Consider the following 19,830-nt stretch of genomic DNA (forward strand, 5'->3'; position numbering starts at 1 on the left):
ATCGAGCAGATTTTGGCAGCAGGTCAGTAAGTTGTTCTTGAACTGACTTCTCTCCGTCAAATATTGACAGTACGCCAGTTTTGACATAAAATTGTATTATAAACTTACCTTTAGAAATATCTGTAAGTTTTGAAGTTATATTTTTGTCTGCTTCAAGAACTTTCACCATTTCAGTTATACCAACTTTCTTTGCTTTATGAAAATATTTTGGTTCAGCAAAGACTGCTATTCTATAACATTTTCCATTGTTTGTATAAAGAACTATTCTGTCAATGTATTTGTATTGTTTGTGTGTGTAAACTTTGTTTGCTTCAATTCGAAGAGATACCGAATACGTCCATCTTTTTATTCTAAGTAAAATGTCATTTCCGAAAAATAGAAGCGTAAGTGTTTCAAAAGGTTTAATGGCGTGGCAGATGTGAAGTTAAATTCACCAACTCAAACAAACAGTCAAAGTGTTATTGTCAATGTCAAAGAAAGAGATGTTGAAGTGGGGAAACCATACGAGACGAAGATGGTATAACAATTGTTCCTGTAAAAGAACAACCAACATACCCTGAAGTTAGCAGAGACTTAAGTTCTGTTGCAGATATTCGAAACGACTACCAACAACTGAAAGACAAACTTCAAACTCAGGAGAAGATTTGTCAAGCTTTAGGTATAATGTTAAACTTGGTCGAACACAACCCTGTAAAAGTGAACTCATATGTCATTGCACCTCATGAAGTTTTGAAAGAACTATTGAAACTTTTGACAGAGGCAGACGATATAAACATCAAAGAAATAGAACCCGACGTTAGTTGCTGTGGTGTTTCATATAATGTCATTGACAAGATATACGTTATGAAAGGAGGTGAAACGTTGAACTTAAAATATAGTTTCCCAGACGTTATAAAAATATTTGACGACCACAACATTTCATTAAAATTTATTTGCTAAGTAAATGGCAGAAGACACAATGGTTTATACTATTACGACTAAAAACCCTGAGTCATATAATTCTATAACAACAAACTTACAAAGTCCTCAAGGACGATATTGTAAACTAACTTTAAACACAATGACGACTAAAGCCTGTTTTGCTCTTTTGACACCAGAAGATTTTATTGTTGTGAATGGTAAAAAATACTCCTTTGAAGATACTTACTCAGATATACCACCAACAGGTTTTGTTGACTTATTTAATACTTTAAGTACGGGTGTAACATGTGCTGCAACTAGAGCAGGTTTCATTATGTTTGGATGTCCGACTGAGTTTACTATAAACAATATGAGCTATAATACAAAACTTATATCTGGTTTTTACTACCAACAGTTTCCTATAACAGGAAAAGGTGTCATACAAGGAATGTCTGTTCCATTGACTTTAAGTACACCTATTTTATATATTGTTTCAAACTTAGGTTCAAAGTGTTATTCGAATGTCGACAGAAACTACTATGACCAAAAGATACTTATGCGTATAAACAACACTTTCTCTGCTGGTTTGCCTATTGTTCATTCGAATGCAGAGTTTTCAGCTTTAGTAAACTCAAACACTTTAGCAAACATAAACTTAACCTTAGTTGACGCAAACTTTGTTCCTGTAAAACTTTTATGTCCTATGTATTTGTCAATGACGGCAGAAAGTTTCGAATTGGAAGATGCAACTGGTGAAAGTATTGTATTACAAGAACAACTTCAACAACAAATAGCTCAAGAACAACAAATGCAACAAATGCAACAACAAAGTCAAGAATAAAAAAATATTTTTTTTATTTTTATAAAAATGTACAGAATAGATGTTTCAGATTTTTATGACTTCCAAGCATTCAGAAATATGTGTCCATTTCGAGACTATAACAAAGCAGTCGAGAATTTGAAACGTTTAGTCATTTATGTCGACTCTGCCCCAGAATGTTATGTTATGAAAGAATGGGATGTAGTCTTTAACAAACCTAAAGCGACAATAGTTTCAGAACAAGAATGTAAACAGAAACTTAAGAAAATAAAAGTCGTACAAGTTGGTATGAAGATGTTAGATGCTTGGGATATCTTATTGTCAAAGTTAGAAGATTTTTCAGTTCGTGGTATAAAGTTTTATACACCTTCTCCAAACTTCTATTCTATCTTCACTGGATATAAATATGAACAAGTAGAATGGAAAGAAAATGTTATAGAAGCTTGGTTAGACCATGTCAAAGAAATTATATGCAATGGAAACGAAAAGGTTTATGAGTATATCTTATGTTGGTTTGCAAACATCTTACAACATCCAAGTGCTAAGAATGAAACTGCTCTCATTATAATTGGAAAACAAGGAACAGGTAAGAACACATTCTTTACAGATATTTTGTGCAAACTGTTAGAGGCTATTCGAACCCTAATATGACAAACTTAGAAAACATCTGCGGTAAATTTAACTCTTCAATAGAGAATATGAAACTTATAGTATGTAACGAACTTCAAAGTATAGATACAACAAAAGTTTTAAACTCAGATGCTTTGAAGAGTCTTATAACAGACAAAGTTGGAGTTGTTGAAAGAAAATATAAAGACCAAAGAGTTTGTGAAAATGTTGCAAACTTCGTTATGGTTTCAAACAATGTTGTTCCGATGAAGTTAGAAAGTTCTGACAGAAGATATGTAGTTGTCAGAACGTCAGATTCTCATATGCAAGATACAGAATATTTTGACGACTTAGCAGAAACTTTGACATCTGACTTTTACAACCACTTGTTCTCATATTTCATGACATTAGATATTTCAAAGTTCAATCCAAGACAAATTCCACATACCGAAGAGAGACAAACATTGTTAGAAGCAAACAAGAGTGTATATGAACTGTTCATAGATGAAACTGACTTTGAGTGTTTAGATGAAAGGTCATTGTACGACTCGTATAAACAATATTGTCAAGAGTATGGTTATATGACAGCGTCTAAACGAACATTCTTGGCAAATGTCAAAAGTCTTTTAGACGTACAGAATGGTGTATATACAAAGAAAAATTTTTCTGAGTAAATTTTAAAAAAAAATATTTTTTTATCCGATAGAAAAAGATGGCAAAATTCATCTCAGTAAACAAGTACATGTCAGGACTTAAAGAAGAACTAGACCCATTCACATATTTGAATGTTTACTTCTACCATTTTGAAAAGTCTTCATTCAGCAAAGTTTGGAACATCGAACCAGTTAAGTTTGCTATTGTGACTAAAAATGGTGCGAAATTTGAAGACTTAGACATAGAAGGTTTGTTAGCAGTCAAAGAAAGTTTTGACAGAAGGTTCTCAAACCTTAAAGAAGGCAAAGCATACAAACTTGTTATACCTTATGAACCAAAGAAAGCAGACGACTATGAATATTATGAGTCTAAAGTTGTAGAAGTTCAAGGTAAATTGGGTAAAAAGATTTTAGAGTCTAAGCCAGTGTTTGCTCCTAAAGAGGAAGAGAACATTGACATTGACCCAGAAATGTTCTAAAAATAAAATTTTATTTTTACATGTCATATCTCCCCTTCTCTGGAACTGGTTCTTTCTTCTCTTCTTCTACTTTCTTTTCTTTCTTTTCTCTCTTCTTCTTTTCTGGTGGTGAGACGTCAAACTTCTCAGAACCATATTTTTGTAAAAGTTCTTTGTCCTTTAATAGCTCTTCTATTCTGTTTTCTATTTCATCTTCAAGAACAGTGCATGTGTCTTCTTTGCATTCTAAGAAGTTTTGTTGGACTTCATCTCTCCAAGAGGCGTCATCTCTGTCAACAAGTCTGTCATTGACAAATTTTAAGACTGCTCTGCTTAATGTTTTATGGTTCTTGTCATATTCCCAGAAACAGAACTTTAGAACAAATTCACCTTTCTTGTTTACACTATGTAAGATTTTATGGTCGACAGATGTTTTGCTGTCGAAAAGTTTGTCTCGAATATAGATGGCGAAATCACTAGACATTTTCTAAAAGATAAAAATTTTAATTTTTCTAAAAATATGTTAGAAAAAAAGTTTGCTGACATTGACAAGAAATTTGAGAATGTTTTAAATAAGAACAAGGTGAAATTAGAAAATGCTCAGATAAAACCCATACATGACAAGTTCTTATTTGCTCAGAATGGTATAACAGGTCTAATTGCACCACCTGGGTCGGGTAAGACTTTCACTTATCTTAAAATGGCTGCACAACAACAAGAACTAGATGAGAAGAACCCATTCTATGAGTTAGTTGTCATTTGTAGTACTTCTGGTCAATTTGACCAAACCGTAAATTCGTTCAAAGATATTATAAAGAAGTCTAAGTTAGTATGTATAAAAGACTCTGAGTTGTTAGATTGGATAAAGAAGTACCAAAGAAGAGTTTTGAAGTACAATGCTATAAATGAGTATATAAATTCGAAGTTTAAAGACCCAAATGAGGAAATGCAGAGAATATTAGAGAAGAAACACTTCAGAAACAAACAGAAAGAGATAGAATACATTTCGAAGAAATTGCAATCTTACGATTGGAAGACTTACCCTCATAGATGTCTTCTTATCTTAGATGACTTTGCTTCTCATCCTTTGTTAAAGAATAGAGAACAAGACATGTGTCGAATTCTTAAGAAGCTCAGACACTTCAACATCTCAGTTGTCATTTGTGTACAGACAGCAAAGAGTTTAAGTAAGGATGTAAAGAGAATACTTACTGACATTGTACTTTTCCCCGGATTGTCCGAAGACGATTTCATGGAACTTATGAAAGAGTCCATGGCAGGTAAGTTTGACAGACATGAACTATGGGAGAAGTACAAAGTCATACAAGACCCTCATACTTCTTTCAGAATTCATATCTACGCAAACAAAGTTCAAATTGTAAAAAGTCAAGCGTAAAAAATGTAAGTGTTTGGTCTTAGTCTGTTGTGGTGCTGGGGCTGTCGGTTCTTCTGGCTTTGGAATGGACTCGGTTGGTGGTACGTCGGACATTCGTTTGTGTCCTGTCGGAAGGAAAATATTTTCCTGTCGGAAGGAAGAGTTCTTCCTGTCGGAAGGAAAATTTTTTCCTGTCGGAAGGAAAAAATTTTTCTGTCTGAAGGAAAAATTTTTTCTGTCGTTCGACCAAAAAGTTCTCAATTTTCGAAAATTTGAATGGTTTACGGACGAACAACAGGAAATTTTTTTCCAGTTGGAAGGAAGGACTTTTCCAGTTGTCGGGAAATTTTTTTCCTGTCGGATGGAAGGACTTGGAATGTCGGATGGAAGGACTCGGAATGTCGGAAGGAAGGACTCGGAATGCCAGAAGGATTTGACAAGACAATTTACCATCTAGAGCTACCTGAGCCATCTGAAGTCAAGCTTGAAAAATAAATGGTTCATTTACTCTGCTTGTTTGAAGTTGTCAAAATACTCTGTTATTTTTTCTTTCAGTAGCGGCAAATCTTCTTTGAAGGTAAGTATTGTACAACCTTTAATATCATAGTGTGTTTGAGGTAAAGTATCTTGAACTATTTGTTTCACATCTTCATTCGGTGTCATTGAAATCGGTAAGTTTTCGCGATAGAACCAATTTCTGTCAGATTTGTAAATCTTAGCAAGGTCGTAAAAGCTTTTGTTGTTTCTTCTGACTAAATGCAACATAACCATATCTCTGTCTTCTTCATTTTCCATCTCTTCAGTATAAATCATATACTTATAGTTCTTTTCCTTTCCTTTTGGTACCGAACGTGGTATTCTTTTCTGAAGGCTTTTGTCTTTTGCTTCAAGCTTGTTCTCTAGCTCTTCACGTTCTTGTCTATGAATTTCATCTAACATCATGAAAATATACCAAGCATAACGAGGTGAAGCCCACATTGCAACAGCATTTACAAGAAGTCTATGTACATACCAACCTCTCAAACCATTTGGCAAATTTTTACGATTTTCATAGAGTTTTGGCGACCCCGGAAAAAGTCGGGGTCGCTGTGCTTCGCTCAAAAGTTCTTTTGTCTGTTGGTTTTTGAACCAATCGTCTGCGTGTTTAGTATCTGGAGCAAAACATGCTGTCAAAATACTTTGCATTTGGTACATGTCGTCTTTGACCGAACGAATGAGACGTAACTGTTTGTTAAACTGAACCCACTCGTATTCTTCATTTATGTCTTCATGAACGATAGCAGTTGTTGTGTTCTCTGTTGTTGTCATATCTGTCCTTATATTCCGGATAAAAAAAATATTTTATAAAAAACTAACTTTATTTCCTGACTTTCACAAAAGACCAAAAATAAACGCTTTACATGTATTTTTCAGCAACTTCGTCAAATAATTTTATAGCTTTATCTATCTCATCTACTTCAAACGTTTCTTTACCTTTCGTGGGAGCACCATACATTTTCTCAAACTTTTCAAGTAGTTCTGTTTCAGCAGCTCTCATATCGTTAACAAACACAACCTTAACTCTATTGACTATACTGTCATATCTTTGAGTTATATTATATGTTCTTCCTATCTTATATCTCTTTGTATTGAAGTCCTTCGGTTTCTGAACAATGTAAAGTAAGCCTTCACTGCAACGTTCAGTATCGAATGAACCATATGTTATGAAGTTATATCCAACAACTGGGTCAATCCATAACAAAACTATTGGTATAAGACTTTTGTCTATAAGATATGCTGTAGTTCCATAGAATCTTACCGATATCATAAGCTCAGGATTTCTTGTCAAAATTTTCTGAGTAGAAGCATTTTTAACCCAGTCGTGGGATGTTTTCTTTTCTGATAGTGTTAGAATGTCTGACAAAGAATATTTCTTGTATTTCTTTGAGTATCTTACGTTTAAATCACCAATTCGAACCACTTTGGTGTCATTGTCTATCTTTCTAACTGTTTCAAACTCAATGTTTGTCATTTTCTGTTCTTACATACAAGATAAAAAATATTTTTTTAAAAAAACTAACTTTATTTTTTCTATCTTGTATAAAAGATATGATTTCAGGGATTTTTTTTACGAAGTGCAAAAGTTCTCTTCGTCAAAAAATAACAGTTATATAATGAAATTTGGTCATTTTTTCACGATTTTCGTACGGAATCTCGTTCCTCGGTTTTCCTCGGGTCGCAATTTTTCACGATTTCAGGGATTTTAGGCGACCCCGAAAAAAGTCTGGGTCGCAATTTTTCACGATTTTCATGAGTTTTAGGCGAGTAAGATTTTGTCCGTACTCGCTGTTTTTCACGATTTCAGGGATTTTTTTACGAAGTGCAAAAGTTCTCTTCGTCAAAAAAATACAGTTATATCATGAAATTTGGTCATTTTTTCACTGTTTTCATGTGTTTTATGCAAGACCGAAAAAAGTCGGTCTAGAGAAATTTCACTCAAAAATTCTTGTGTGCTTTGGTTTTTGAACCAGTCGTCTGCGTGTTTGGTTTCTGGAGCAAAACATACTGTCAAAATACTTTGCATTTGGTACATGTCATCTTTGACCGAACGAATGAGACGGAGTTGTTTGTTAAACTGAACCCACTCGTATTCTTCATGAATTTTGTATAAAAGATATGATTTCAGGGATTTTTTTTACGAAGTGTAAAAGTTCTCTTCGTCAAAAAATAACAGTTATATAATGAAATTTGGTCATTTTTTCACGATTTCAGGGATTTTTTTACGAAGTGCAAAAGTTCTCTTCGTCAAAAAATAACAGTTATATAATGAAATTTGGTCATTTTTTCACGATTTCAGGGATTTTTTTTACGAAGTGCAAAAGTTCTCTTCGTCAAAAAAATACAGTTATATAATGAAATTTGGTCATTTTTTTCAGCAAAAATATATTTTAGGTGGAACCAGGTCCCTCGGTCCCTCGGTCAACTAACATCTTTTTGAAAATGGTGACAACATGACATTTTGACAACAACACAGGAAATAAACTTCTTCGTATATGTTTTGTCAAAACTTCATCGTCAATGAGCGTAAATGTTTTGTCATGATTTCATCGAAATGAGTGTAAATGTTTTGTCAAGACTTCATCGAAATGAGCGTAAATCAGACAAAAATATATTTTAGGTGAAGAGGTGCGATCTCACCTGTTTTTTCACCTGTTTTTTCACCTCTTTTTTTTATAAGCGTTTTACATGAATTGTACGATGTATATTTGAAATTCTAAACAATTTCGTAGCTTCTATTTCTTCTGTCAGTATGTCAAAAGTTTTCACAATATTGAATGTATCTTTATATTTCTTCTTGACGTCAGACAGAAGGAAATCTTCTGCTGTTGGATAGTTTTTGTTTAGAAATGTCAACATGTCCATTTTATTTTCTGCTGGTTTCTCTGCTTCTTTCTTTAAGTCAGCATAGTCGTTTCGCATACGTTCTATCTCTTTGACGGAGTAGTTATATTTCCTCATTGCTGCTTTACATTTAGAACATTGTGGGTTCATTTTTGCGTTATATTCTGAAACCTTACCTGCAAGTACAACTATAGCGTCAATGGTTTTCTTTAACTCAAAAGTTGCGGGTTTTATTTGTTCGTTCCATATTTTACATCTTTTATCTTTATCTCTTATCTGCCATACACATTCAGCAACTAACGAAACAAAGTTGTCGTAGGTCTTAAACTCCTCCGATTTATATATGTCAGAGATGTTCTTATATACCATGTCGCAATCTTTGTCCATAACCTTATGGTTGCAATGAAATCCAAGAAACTCATAGTTTACCTTTCGTATGAACTTCTTTATTTCAACTGAGTCAGTTGGTTTCACTTCTATTTCATCGAATTCAGGAATAGTAAGCTTTTGTTGTTGGATTTCAGGAAGTTTAGGTAGATGGTCAATAATATCCTGCATTTCATAAAGATATTCTTCATTTGTTTCATCTTTTGCAGTGCAATCTAAATCTCCTTGGAGAAGTTCCTGCTTTATCTTCTGGATTTCTGTTTCGAAAGTATATGAAGAAGGAATGAAGCTTTTCATCTCTACTAACATTGAAGTTGGGTTCATGACTAACGAGTTTGGTGCTGTTGTTGCTAACATGTTCTTACAATAAAAATAAAAAATATTTTTTTAAAAAAACTAACTTTATTTTTTATTTCGGGAAAATTCATGAGTTTTGGTTGAAAAATACGGTGGAGCCAAAAGTGGCTCGACCTCAAAACAAGCATTTTGTGAAGAATATACCAACCGCCGGAATTCCGGCGGTTGCTTTTTATACAAAATTCAACGGGTGACAAAACATATACGATGAAGTCATGACAAAACATGTACGATGAAACCTTGACAAAACATTTACGATGAAACCTTGACAAAACATATACGATGAAACCTTGACAAAACATTTACGATGAAACCTTGACAAAAACATATACGAAGAAGTCTTGACAAAACATATACGATGAAGAAGTCATGAAAATTCAACAGGTGAAAAAACAGGTGAAAAAGGAGGTGAGATCTCACCACTTCACCTAAACTTTATTTTTGGGTCCTTTACGCTCATTACGATGAAGAAGTCATGACAAAACATTTACGATGAAGAAGTCTTGACAAAACATTTACGATGAAGAAGTCTTGACAAAACAGTTACGAAGAAGTCTTGACAAAACATATACGATGAAACCTTGACAAAACATATACGATGAAACCTTGACAAAAACATATACGAAGAAGTCTTGACAAAAACATATACGAAGAAGAAGTTTATTTCCTGTGTTGTTGTCAAAATGTCATGTTGTCACACTTTTTCAGAGAAGTTAAAATGACCGAGGGACCGAGGGACCGAGGGACCTGGTGACACCTTCAGTTCTTCAAAACATATACGATGAAGTCTTGACAAAACAAGCATTTTGTGAAGAATATACCAACCGCCGGAATTCCGCGGGTTGCTTTTTATACAAAATTCAACGGGTGACAAAACATTTACGAAGAAGTCTTGACAAAACATATACGAAGAAGTTTATTTCCTGTGTTGTTGTCTAAATGTCATGTTGTCACACTTTTTCAGAGAAGTTCGTTTAACCGAGGGACCGAGGGACCGAGGGACCTGGTTCCACCTAAAAACCATCTACCCTAAAATATATTTTTGCCGAATTCAATAAAAATAAATGGTTCATTTACTCACAATATTTTTGTACAAAACGACCCCAAACTTTTAACTTCTTTTCTGCAGCTTCAAATGCTATCTTAGCGAGTTCATATTCTCTAAATTCTCTCTTTAAATCTTCTTGTTCCCATTGGTCTAGTTCGTATGGAGAATCTTTATAACCATAACACATCTCATGTTCATGTTCTATTTGTTTTTCATGCATTTTTCTAACTTCTTGTTCGAACAAAGGTTTAGCATTCTCTACTGTATCTTCGAGTTCTTCTTCATCTAACTTCTCATGAACTTTCTTGTCTATGGAGTCCATAATTTTTCCAACTGCTATACAATATTTTGGAGAAGCCCACATTGCTATATAGTTTACAAGTCTTGGGTCTACATACGTTCCTCTAACCTGTTTGATTTCATCTGGAATTCCTGCATGAATTTTGTATAAAAACCAACCGCCGGAATTCCGGCGGTTGCTATATTCTTCACAAAATGCCTTATAATACTCTTCCCAGGACTTATTTTCCAACAACTTTCTAAAGTCTTTCCTAAACTGCTGACACATATTTGTTACATTTATATAACCATCCTTGTCTCTACGTAAGACTTCAATACCGTTGTAAGTGCCTTTTGTGAATGTTTCGCCATTAGATTTGTTCGTGAACGTTTTTGCTTCGACTGACATTACTGTTCTTACAATAAAAATAAAAAATATTTTTTTTAAAAAACTAACTTTTTATTTTATTTCGGGAAAATTCATGAAAATTCAACGGGTGAAAAAACAGGTGAAAAAAGAGGTGAGATCTCACCACTTCACCTAAAATATATTTTTTGGTGGTACGTCGGACATTCGTTTGTGGCTTAACCGTCGGACATTCGTTTGTGGCTTAACCGTCGGACCACAACGATAAACACTCATTTTAACTCACTTTTTTTCTATCTTAAGGAAATTCATGAAAATTCAACGGGTGAAAAAACAGGTGAAAAAGGAGGTGAGATCGCACCTCTTCACCTAAACTTTATTTTTCAATACTTTTTCAGCACTTTTCCGTAGTTGTATATGAAAGACAATTCGAGATAAAAGTCATAGTACAATGGTATTATATGCTGCACACCATTTGTTGTGAACCAAACTTGAAAGTCAGAGAAACTGTTACTAGGTGGTTCGTAGAATTTAGAAGCAAAGTCATAAAAGTCCTTACCGATACATAGAAAACTATTGTTGCTTGAACTGAAACTTGCATGGCACATAACATTTTGAGGGTCAAACACGTTTCTATAAACTGTCAAATCTGCTGGTGGAAGTATAAATTTAAATGGACCATCTGGTGGTAATGGTTCGTTCTGGTTTAGTAACCGAAGAAATTGTGCCCAAGAACGTTTGTCTACTTGCCAAAATAAAAACTCTGTATCTCTTGGAGGGTTAATTTCAATCTTTTGAAATGAAACGGTGGAGTTCATCTTGTCATATTCTAGTTTCAGATAGTATGTTCCATTTAGTAAAGAGTCGTATTTTTCTTGAAATTCCCAATAATATTTGTTCATTTGAGTTTGAAAGTCATTTAGAGTTTTCTCAAGACTTTCGTCTGAACGAACTGTAAAGATCCTCATTTCATCAAATTTGTCTATAAGACCATCAGAACCTTTATACTGCCCATGAAAATATACTGCGAACATAAATGCGTTAGTTCTATTTGAAAACAAAACTCTTCTAAATCCTATTGCCTTTGCATCTGAAGGACTTTGAAGCCAACGAACTGGATAGTCAAACCTGTATGAACGGGATAAAATTTCTTCATCTGAAATAGTCCTACCAGCATTTGTATAGATATAGTCTAACGGTTTTGTATCTGCTACTTTTGTTCTTTGTTTTTCAACCTGAAGCATTTAATATATGTAAAAATATATGGTTTAAAAAACGTTTTTACTTCATGCAATTTTTTATTTCTCATCTAACAAACAAGTTTCCCAACGGTCTTCTCCAACAAACTCAGCGTACATTTCAAATAAAATAAAAAATATTTTTTTCTTTACTTTACATAACCGCCTGAAGCCATAAGTCTTTGACGCCAACCCATACCAGCTAATGAAGGTTGACTTGGTTTAGTTTCCAAACTAAACTTTGGTTTTGGTTTATCTTCTTCTATCGGTTTTTCGTCACTTTTCGGTTTCTCTGACTTTACCTCACCTGCAGGAACAGTTGTGTCGTCAACATCTTCATAAATATCATATGCCATTTGTTTTTGTTTTCCTTTCAACTTTTTGTGTTTGTTGTAAAGTTTAGAATATTTCGACTCTAAGTCAATGAGATGTTCTATAATGAACTGTTGGTCAGTGAAGTAAACTTTTCCATCTGTTGTCTCGAAATCTCCTTCAGACTTCAATATTTTATTTGTGAGAGTCTGTTTCTTTTTTGAGATACTTGCCGTTCCATTTTTATGAAAAGTGACTTTGTAGTTAGGGTTTGTATTTCCAGACCTGGCACTTTCTATTATTGAATTTTTCTCTTCATCTGTAAGTTCTTTGACAGGTTTTGACAATGGTTCTGAACTTTTTGTTTGTGGTGTCAAATCTACCGTTTCAACTTCTTCGGTCATTTCATCTCAGTAAAAAATTTTAGTTTGGTTTGTTTTCAACTGGTTGTTGTTGTTTTTTAAGTCGGTCTAAAACTTCCTGAGGTATAGGAAGAACTTGACAAACACGTTGTGTAACTGCTGGAAGCCGACAAATCCATCTTGAACCCATTTGTCTCAATGCTGTATTGTTCATTTCATCTCAGTAAAAAACTTTACATTCCCCACGTTTGAGGCGGTTGAGGTTGGTTATTGTTTACCCACTGTTGTGCATGGTTATATCCTCTGTTAAAGAATCTTTCACCTTGGTCCATATAGTGTCCTGCTTGGTTATAGTAGTCATTTGCTTTGTTATAATAGTTTCCTGCTTGTCTTCCTACATTGTCCATCCATCCTTGAACTTTTCCTCTTGTTTCAGGATTTGGAATAAGATTTGTTGCATCTCGTGCTACCTCCCAACCTTTCTGTACAGTTTGTATAATAGGTTGTGCTTTCTCTTTAAGTATACCTAATGTACTCAAAATCTTCCTTCCAACTCCAAATACACCTCTGGCTATTGTTCCCACTGCGGGTAAAAATCTAGATGCAACTCCTGCTAACGCGCCAAATAAACCCATTTCTTATGGGTTAAAAAATGACGAATCCAAACAAGGACCCCTATGTTTCTAAAGCGACAAAGAAAGCACTCATGGTAAAAATCTTTAGTTCAACACCAAATGCTTGGTTTATGGATATCTTGGAAAACATTCCGAGAGTTAGAACAGATGGACCACCATACTGGCTAATATTTGTCGGTCAAAACACAAGATACTGTGAAGCCATACCATTATGGTCCAAAAATATTTTAGATATCTTAGCAGCTTTGACAATATTCGTTGACAAATACCATCCAACAAAACTGACATCTGACTGTGAAAGTTCTTTCAAATCAGACGATATTAAAAACTATCTGCGTTCAAAAAATGTAAACCAATATTTCATTGTCGACCAAAACCATTCTGCTCTTGGTGTCATTGACGGTTGTATAAAAATGTTAAGAGACTTAAACCAACCACAAGGTGGTGAAGCAAATGAAATGTCATATGACGACAAGTATAGACACTTCTCCATGGCAAAGATGAGACAAGTTTTAAATATTTACAATAGCCGTAAACAAAAAGGTTTGGGAAACCACTCCCCCGAAGAAATGAAAAACAACCCTGACTTAGAGAAAGACTATATATTTAATAATTTAGTCAAAAGAGACAAACAAGAAAGAATGCCGGGCTTCAAACTTCAGAAAGGTGACAAAGTAAAAATAGAAATACCTAAACGCGACCCATATGAAAATACTATTGACTATGACAACAATGGGAACCCGACAGGTACTCACATTCGTGTTCGTAAAAATAGAAGAAAGTATACAAGAGAATATTATGAAGTTTTAGGCAAACATGGCAAAATGTACACACTGCAAGCAGAAGATAAAACTACTATTGTCAGACCTCGTTTCAAACTTGTCAAAGTTCAAGGTGGTATACTTTCAAAGACAGTTCCTAACAAATATAAGACAACTCCTGACGAATATGCTAAAGAAGTTGAAAATGACGACTAAGCAATTCTATACCATGCGTAAACTGTCATGTAAGGTGGCATGTAGTCTTTACTTTGTCCGGTTGTTTGCGTATACCCTGAAACGCGATGTGTATGGTTTCCTCCTCCCTCAGTGTTACTCCAGTAACAATTTATAGCAAACTGAACGTTGTCTTTAACATCATATCCTTTACCTTTTGTCATTGCTGACCAATTCCAATATCTATGACTATGCCAACCTGCTTGAGATGTACTTAAATCTATGTAGTGACTGTGCGCAGGTAAGTTTTCACCTGAAATCGTTTTACTTCCACCTGTTTCCTTTGAAGAGTTTGCACAATACAAAAACCTGTCGACTATTTGAGTCCAAGTTCCAAAACCCAGAACTGTTTCTGGTCTGGTAGAGTTCATTGACGTATAAATAGAGCCTATAGGATATAATGTTTGAAGTATTTCTGTCTTTAATGTTTGAAGCTCTGTTTTGTCTGCTTTCTTGTCATATAAATCTTGAGCAGTGAATTTAATATTATGTTCATCCTTCATGACATAAACATCTTTACATCTAATGTTTTTCATCGTCGTTATGTCGTCATCCGATGTTAAACCTTGTGGAAAGTTAGGAGGTTTACAATATAATACATCCCCATCAGGTTCTTCAACCGTTCCTTCAATATTTTCTATAGCAACAGTTGTAAAACTTGTATGTGTATGAGTCTTATTTGCTTTCTTCTCTAACTCATCGTTAACATAAGTTTTATCTGCTTTAAGGTCTAAACATCCTGAAACCCATCCTGTATCGGCTTTACTTTTTAAAATCTTCGATGTCCATTCATGGTACCAGTCAACCCTTTCTTTCATTTCGTTATCTTTTTCATCCACATATTCCTTATCCGCCTTCTTCACTAACACACTAGCCACCCATTCCTTATCTGCTTTCTTTTCAAGGCTAACGTTTAAGTCTGTTATTTCAGATATAGAATGTGTATGAGTCTTTTTAGAATATTCGTTTTCAGCTCTTGTCACTTCACTTGACATTTTATTGTCAACATATGTTTTGTCTGCTAGTTCAGGATGAGTATGTTCTTTTGTTGCATAAGCTTTGTCAGCTCTTTCTTCTTCTTTTGCTATTGCATCGTCTACATATGTTTTGTCTGCTTTGTTGTCAACATCTGCTTTCAAAAGAAGTTCAGATATAGGTTTCTCGTTTAAAGTTCCTTTTGTTGGATTTATACAAACAGTATGGTTCTTATTGTCTTGAAACAGAAACTCATCTGTCATTGGGTTTAATGTCAGTTTTAAGTTTCCTTCTTTCAATGACTCAGATATCTTAGAATAGTTTGAAAAGTTTGTTGTGTTCTTATTTAGAGCTTGTATAATGAGTTGTCGGTTGTGTTGTATTTCTCTCATAGACGCTGTTTCATTTGACATTTTTATTCTAGATAAAATATGCTTTCAATAGAAAAAGAAAATTCTAGAGTTGCTACAACTAAACCATTAGATGAACTTTTTACGAATGTCGGTCAAAAGTTTGAGACAGAGACCGTAAAGCATGAAGGCTATCGTTTTGACTACCCGTTAAGATGGTTAAGAGACCCATCTGTCACAAAAGCTATTGGCTTTCGTAGAATGAAGTTCATTTCAGAAGCCATACATGGTTTCCCATTTACAGTCGGTTTTGAAGTTCGATACTATAACAAAGAAAAACGTACGTATGAGAAATTTGAACAGGGAAAACTTTTACAAGTGAATTTGCTTGTAAACTTAGAAACAACTCTTCAAGCTTTTCAAGAAAAATAAACGACATCTATATCGAATATGCAAACCAGTATAACATTGACGAGGGAGAGTACCATCTCGATATTATATATGACAGGAAAAATGCAACTGTTAAAATCAATAGAATAGAAGACCTTGGAGAAAACGTTTATATTTCTACAAAATATAACAACTTGGCATGGTATAGATTTATGAGGATGTTAAATCAGCCTGCAGAATATCCAGTACACCCGGACTTTTATGAAGTCGAAAACCCTAATGGAACATATGAAAATGTTTTCGACTCAGATGCTATTATCGTTCATGCTTCATTTTCTGGTGCGCAAAACTCTTTTTTATGCTTGGCAAATGACTTTTACGAAAAACCTACAAAGCTATATGAACCACCAAGTGGAAGTATTTCAGACTTTCAAGTATGGTTTACTACAGATGGAAGAAAAAGAATAATTCCATTATACCATGCGTTTTACTTAGAACTTAGTTTCATATACAACTACTATCGAACGGTAAAAATATAATTTTTTAATACGGTTGAGGTGTTGGATTTGGTTGCCAACTAGACTGTGGTGCAGGTTCAGGCTGTTGTATAACAGGAGCTTGTTCTTCTGGTTCAGGGTCTTTAGGTATAATACCAACGAACTGACCTACTCTTTTACCAATATTTTTGACTCCGTTCCAAATTCCTCTTCCTACGGTTTTTATTCCATTCCATATACCTCTTCCAACATTTCGAAAGAAGTTTCCTATCTTACTGAAGAAACCCATTTTACTATATGTAAAAATCTAATGTCCGCCTAGTCTCTTACGTTTCCTGTTGAGTTCCATAGCATTCTTTAACTGGAGCTCATACATTCTGTTTCTCCTCTGGTAGAAAACATATTCTGGGTCAACTCCTGTGTTCGCGTCATCTGCATAGAGTTGTTTATATCCCACTTCGGGGTTTGTATAAAACTCTTTCCATCTCATATTTGCATACCATGGTGGCAAACCTAACGCAGCGTCATTTGACATGGCAGTTTGCATTTGTACATCTGTTGGCACTTGACCATAGTTTGCCATTGCAGTTTGTATTCTAACTTCATTTGGAATATTCTCTGGGTTTGGTTGTCCAGGTTGCTGTGCATTTGCTAAGTTCTGTGCGTCCATTTAATATTAGATAAAAATATCTCTTACGAGTACATATGCTGAACATTTGCAGGCATTGGTTCATCTTCATATTCTCTGTACTTTTCTGCCACGTCAAATAAATAAATGACACAATGGAAAAAACCTAAAACAAGTAGTCCTATTTCAAACCACATTTACTTACTAGTAAAATTTCTTTGTTATGACACTTTCTCCGGTTTATAGGACCTCTCTCATATTCTATCTTGTCATATCTAAACTCATAGTCATGTATGTCCTCTAACCATCTCATAACGGTTTCCAAACCAATTTTATCGGATGTAAAGTAAAAGCATGGATGGTTATGTAAAACGTCTAAAGTTTCTAAAGAGTCTCTCAAAGTCCAGTCTACTTGGTATTGAAAATCCCATGTGTTATAGAACGGCGGGTCCACTATAAAGAAAACATTTTCCTTGTCTTTATATTTTTCATACAACTCTGTCCAATAACATCTCACAAACTCTATACCCTCAATATATTTTTCTATGTCCTCTTTGAAAACATTTGTATAGTTAAGATATAAAACTTTTGACATAAGTGTTTCAATGTCATGAACTCTTATAGCACCACTATATAATAGTCTAGCAGATATACTATCCCAGTCTATATATTCTGCTTTTTTCAAAACCTCTCTCACAATATTTTTCTTATCTAATGGTATACGTTCCATCTTACCTATAGGTATCTTTTCTTTTAACTCTTTCAATATATTGTTTGTGTCTGGTATATGTTTGAGACGGTCCATATAGTTGTCGAAGTCATTGCATATAATCTTTGAGTCTGGGAATATTGTATGGCACAAATGGGATATATAGAAACTTCCACCGAACAAATCTACAAATGTTAGACCATTCGGTAGTTTCTTAAGTTCTCTCAATAGAATATCTTTACATTTACTCTTATTTCCAAAGAAGGGTAACGGTGGTTTTGTAAAATTCATTTATATATAATAATAAAAATGTTTTTTCCTGAAAAGTGACAAAACATTTACGAAGAAGAAGTTTATTTCCTGGACTGTTGTCAAAATGTCATGTTGTCACCATTTTCAAAAAGATGTTAGTTGACCGAGGGACCGAGGGACCGAGGGACCTGGTGACACCTTCAGTTCTTCAAAACATTTACGAAGAAGTCTTGACAAAACATTTACGATGAAATCATGACAAAACATATACGAAGAAGTCATGACAAAACATATACGAAGAAGTCATGACAAAACATGAAAACATATATAATTTGTGAAAAGCGAAACATTATATAATGTTTTCGACCCAGAAGAAGGCTTCTCAAAGTATACTTCCTTGGAACGCCTGTAACTTTTCCAGTAGCGACGATAGACCCTTGCTTGTCCGGACAAAGTTATACTAAACATCTTCAGGGCTAGAGGGCACGAAGTGCCTGGAGGCCCCACTACCTTTTTTTTTTTTTTTTTTTTAAGTCATCATTAAAAATTGCCCTGTGCAAAATGTTAAGTTTATTTAAGGGTGCACCCGTATGTACGTTTATTTGAGAGGAGGATTACCCTCTCAATTTTGAGGGATTCGTTAGTTTATTTTCTCGATGAATATGCAATAAAATTTGATTTTTACCTTATCAATATACTTCATATAATATACACATGTTCATGTAAAAACTTTTTTCCAAAATCCTCAGGAATTAAGGGATTTTTGAATTTTAAGAATTTTTTTCGAATTTTTTCGAAAAAAAAATATTTTCAGAACAGCCTTAACGGCTAAGATTTAGGAACAATGTTAAGTATCAAAAAGAAAGGAGGTCTGATATAGACAACATATATCGTTGAAGGTTGAAAAATCTCTAATATTTGAGCCCAAAATTTCAAATTTTAATTTTTTGAAAAAAGAGGCCACCCGTATGTACGTTTATTTGAGAGGAAGAGGATTATATTTTTGAAAGGGTGAAACATTATGAATATGTTAATTATATAATAATATGTATTATTATAAAAAAGAAAAAATAAAGCACGTTAAAATTTTTCTTTCTTGATTTTTTACAAAATCTACTTAGAATTATGCAAAATATGACTAAATAATTATAAATTTCAAGTTAAATTTTAATTTTGATAAATAATTTAAAAAGTTTCAAAATATCAAGTTCAGTTCGACTATGTATGTAGTAATTCCTCAATAAAGTGCCAAAACCCTATTAAAATATATGAACATTTTCAACATTTGAATGTTTTTATTTAAAAATTTGATGGAATATGAGCTTCAAACAATTATTATGTAAATAAAAATAATTAAATATATGTATTTATTCGTATTACAACCGTAGTAAGTCGATTCTTCCTTTCTTCTACTGAGGTTTGAATTTGATTTCGAATTGTAAAGAGATTCAAAGGGAAAATACTAGCGGAGAAAAACTACCTCCATGAAAGGGTCATAATGGACTCAAGTTGTATTTTTTGATATTTTTTGCTTTTCGAGCCTAAATAGGTAGCCAAGATAATGCCTAAAAATAAGGTTCTAAATTCTGAAGTTTACATGATCCTCTCGTGTGCACCCTTAAGTATGTTTCAAGATAATATGAAACTGAATATGTATTATTTTCATTAATTCTACCAACTAAAAATTCATATGATGGATAATATTTATCACTGCACTTTAATGATTCATTAATTAATGAGATAACTTGCGATCGATCTAATATTTTGGGTTCAAGAATTTTTGTTTTAATTTCCATATACAACCTTTCTATTTTTCCTTCATCATATGTAGCGAGACTGAACAATGAGACCAA

At 33.8% G+C, this 19,830-nt stretch overlaps 12 protein-coding genes and 1 pseudogene across 13 annotated transcripts, besides 2 other annotated features; 2 read left to right on the forward strand and 11 right to left on the reverse strand.

Annotated features, from left to right (window-relative positions):
• Nucleotides 1–18,508: part of a mobile genetic element that runs on past the window's edge.
• Nucleotides 944–1,741, forward strand: TVAGG3_0353030 (uncharacterized protein; the record flags this gene model as incomplete). The annotated part of the gene is made up of 1 exon (XM_051231190.1): nt 944–1,741. The coding sequence occupies one exon, from the start codon at nt 944–946 to the stop codon at nt 1,739–1,741; it is 798 nt and encodes a 265-aa protein (XP_051100920.1).
• TVAGG3_0353040 (uncharacterized protein) lies at nt 3,478–3,924 on the reverse strand (the record flags this gene model as incomplete). The annotated part of the gene is made up of 1 exon (XM_051231191.1): nt 3,478–3,924. The coding sequence occupies one exon, from the start codon at nt 3,922–3,924 to the stop codon at nt 3,478–3,480; it is 447 nt and encodes a 148-aa protein (XP_051100921.1).
• On the reverse strand, nt 5,320–5,754 carry TVAGG3_0353050 (uncharacterized protein; the record flags this gene model as incomplete). Its single annotated transcript, XM_051231192.1, has 1 exon — nt 5,320–5,754. One exon carries the CDS (start codon nt 5,752–5,754, stop codon nt 5,320–5,322), a length of 435 nt encoding a protein of 144 aa, XP_051100922.1.
• On the reverse strand, nt 6,212–6,826 carry TVAGG3_0353060 (organellar and viral DNA polymerase type B; the record flags this gene model as incomplete). The annotated part of the gene is made up of 1 exon (XM_051231193.1): nt 6,212–6,826. The coding sequence occupies one exon, from the start codon at nt 6,824–6,826 to the stop codon at nt 6,212–6,214; it is 615 nt and encodes a 204-aa protein (XP_051100923.1).
• TVAGG3_0353070 (organellar and viral DNA polymerase type B) lies at nt 8,026–8,940 on the reverse strand (the record flags this gene model as incomplete). Its single annotated transcript, XM_051231194.1, has 1 exon — nt 8,026–8,940. The coding sequence occupies one exon, from the start codon at nt 8,938–8,940 to the stop codon at nt 8,026–8,028; it is 915 nt and encodes a 304-aa protein (XP_051100924.1).
• Nucleotides 10,213–10,676, reverse strand: TVAGG3_0353080 (KilA, N-terminal/APSES-type HTH, DNA-binding family; the record flags this gene model as incomplete). The annotated part of the gene is made up of 1 exon (XM_051231195.1): nt 10,213–10,676. A coding segment is annotated over one exon (464 nt), but the record flags the coding sequence as incomplete, so codon positions are not given.
• On the reverse strand, nt 11,018–11,602 carry TVAGG3_0353090 (uncharacterized protein; the record flags this gene model as incomplete). The annotated part of the gene is made up of 1 exon (XM_051231196.1): nt 11,018–11,602. The coding sequence occupies one exon, from the start codon at nt 11,600–11,602 to the stop codon at nt 11,018–11,020; it is 585 nt and encodes a 194-aa protein (XP_051100926.1).
• TVAGG3_0353100 (phage tail repeat-like family) lies at nt 12,022–12,588 on the reverse strand (the record flags this gene model as incomplete). The annotated part of the gene is made up of 1 exon (XM_051231197.1): nt 12,022–12,588. The coding sequence occupies one exon, from the start codon at nt 12,586–12,588 to the stop codon at nt 12,022–12,024; it is 567 nt and encodes a 188-aa protein (XP_051100927.1).
• TVAGG3_0353110 (uncharacterized protein) lies at nt 12,608–12,760 on the reverse strand (the record flags this gene model as incomplete). The annotated part of the gene is made up of 1 exon (XM_051231198.1): nt 12,608–12,760. The coding sequence occupies one exon, from the start codon at nt 12,758–12,760 to the stop codon at nt 12,608–12,610; it is 153 nt and encodes a 50-aa protein (XP_051100928.1).
• Nucleotides 12,780–13,181, reverse strand: TVAGG3_0353120 (uncharacterized protein; the record flags this gene model as incomplete). The annotated part of the gene is made up of 1 exon (XM_051231199.1): nt 12,780–13,181. The coding sequence occupies one exon, from the start codon at nt 13,179–13,181 to the stop codon at nt 12,780–12,782; it is 402 nt and encodes a 133-aa protein (XP_051100929.1).
• Nucleotides 15,583–16,430, forward strand: TVAGG3_0353130 (annotated as a pseudogene). Its single transcript has one exon. A coding segment is annotated over exon 1 (848 nt).
• TVAGG3_0353140 (serine threonine-protein phosphatase family) lies at nt 16,435–16,677 on the reverse strand (the record flags this gene model as incomplete). The annotated part of the gene is made up of 1 exon (XM_001315206.1): nt 16,435–16,677. The coding sequence occupies one exon, from the start codon at nt 16,675–16,677 to the stop codon at nt 16,435–16,437; it is 243 nt and encodes an 80-aa protein (XP_001315241.1).
• TVAGG3_0353150 (uncharacterized protein) lies at nt 16,696–17,058 on the reverse strand (the record flags this gene model as incomplete). The annotated part of the gene is made up of 1 exon (XM_001315207.1): nt 16,696–17,058. One exon carries the CDS (start codon nt 17,056–17,058, stop codon nt 16,696–16,698), a length of 363 nt encoding a protein of 120 aa, XP_001315242.1.
• Nucleotides 18,509–18,555: 47 nt separating the features above from the next.
• Nucleotides 18,556–19,595: a mobile genetic element.
• Nucleotides 19,596–19,830: the final 235 nt, after the last annotated feature.

Source organism: Trichomonas vaginalis, chromosome V, assembly GCF_026262505.1.
Source record: "Trichomonas vaginalis G3 chromosome V, whole genome shotgun sequence".
Classification (NCBI taxonomy): Eukaryota; Parabasalia; order Trichomonadida; family Trichomonadidae; genus Trichomonas; species Trichomonas vaginalis.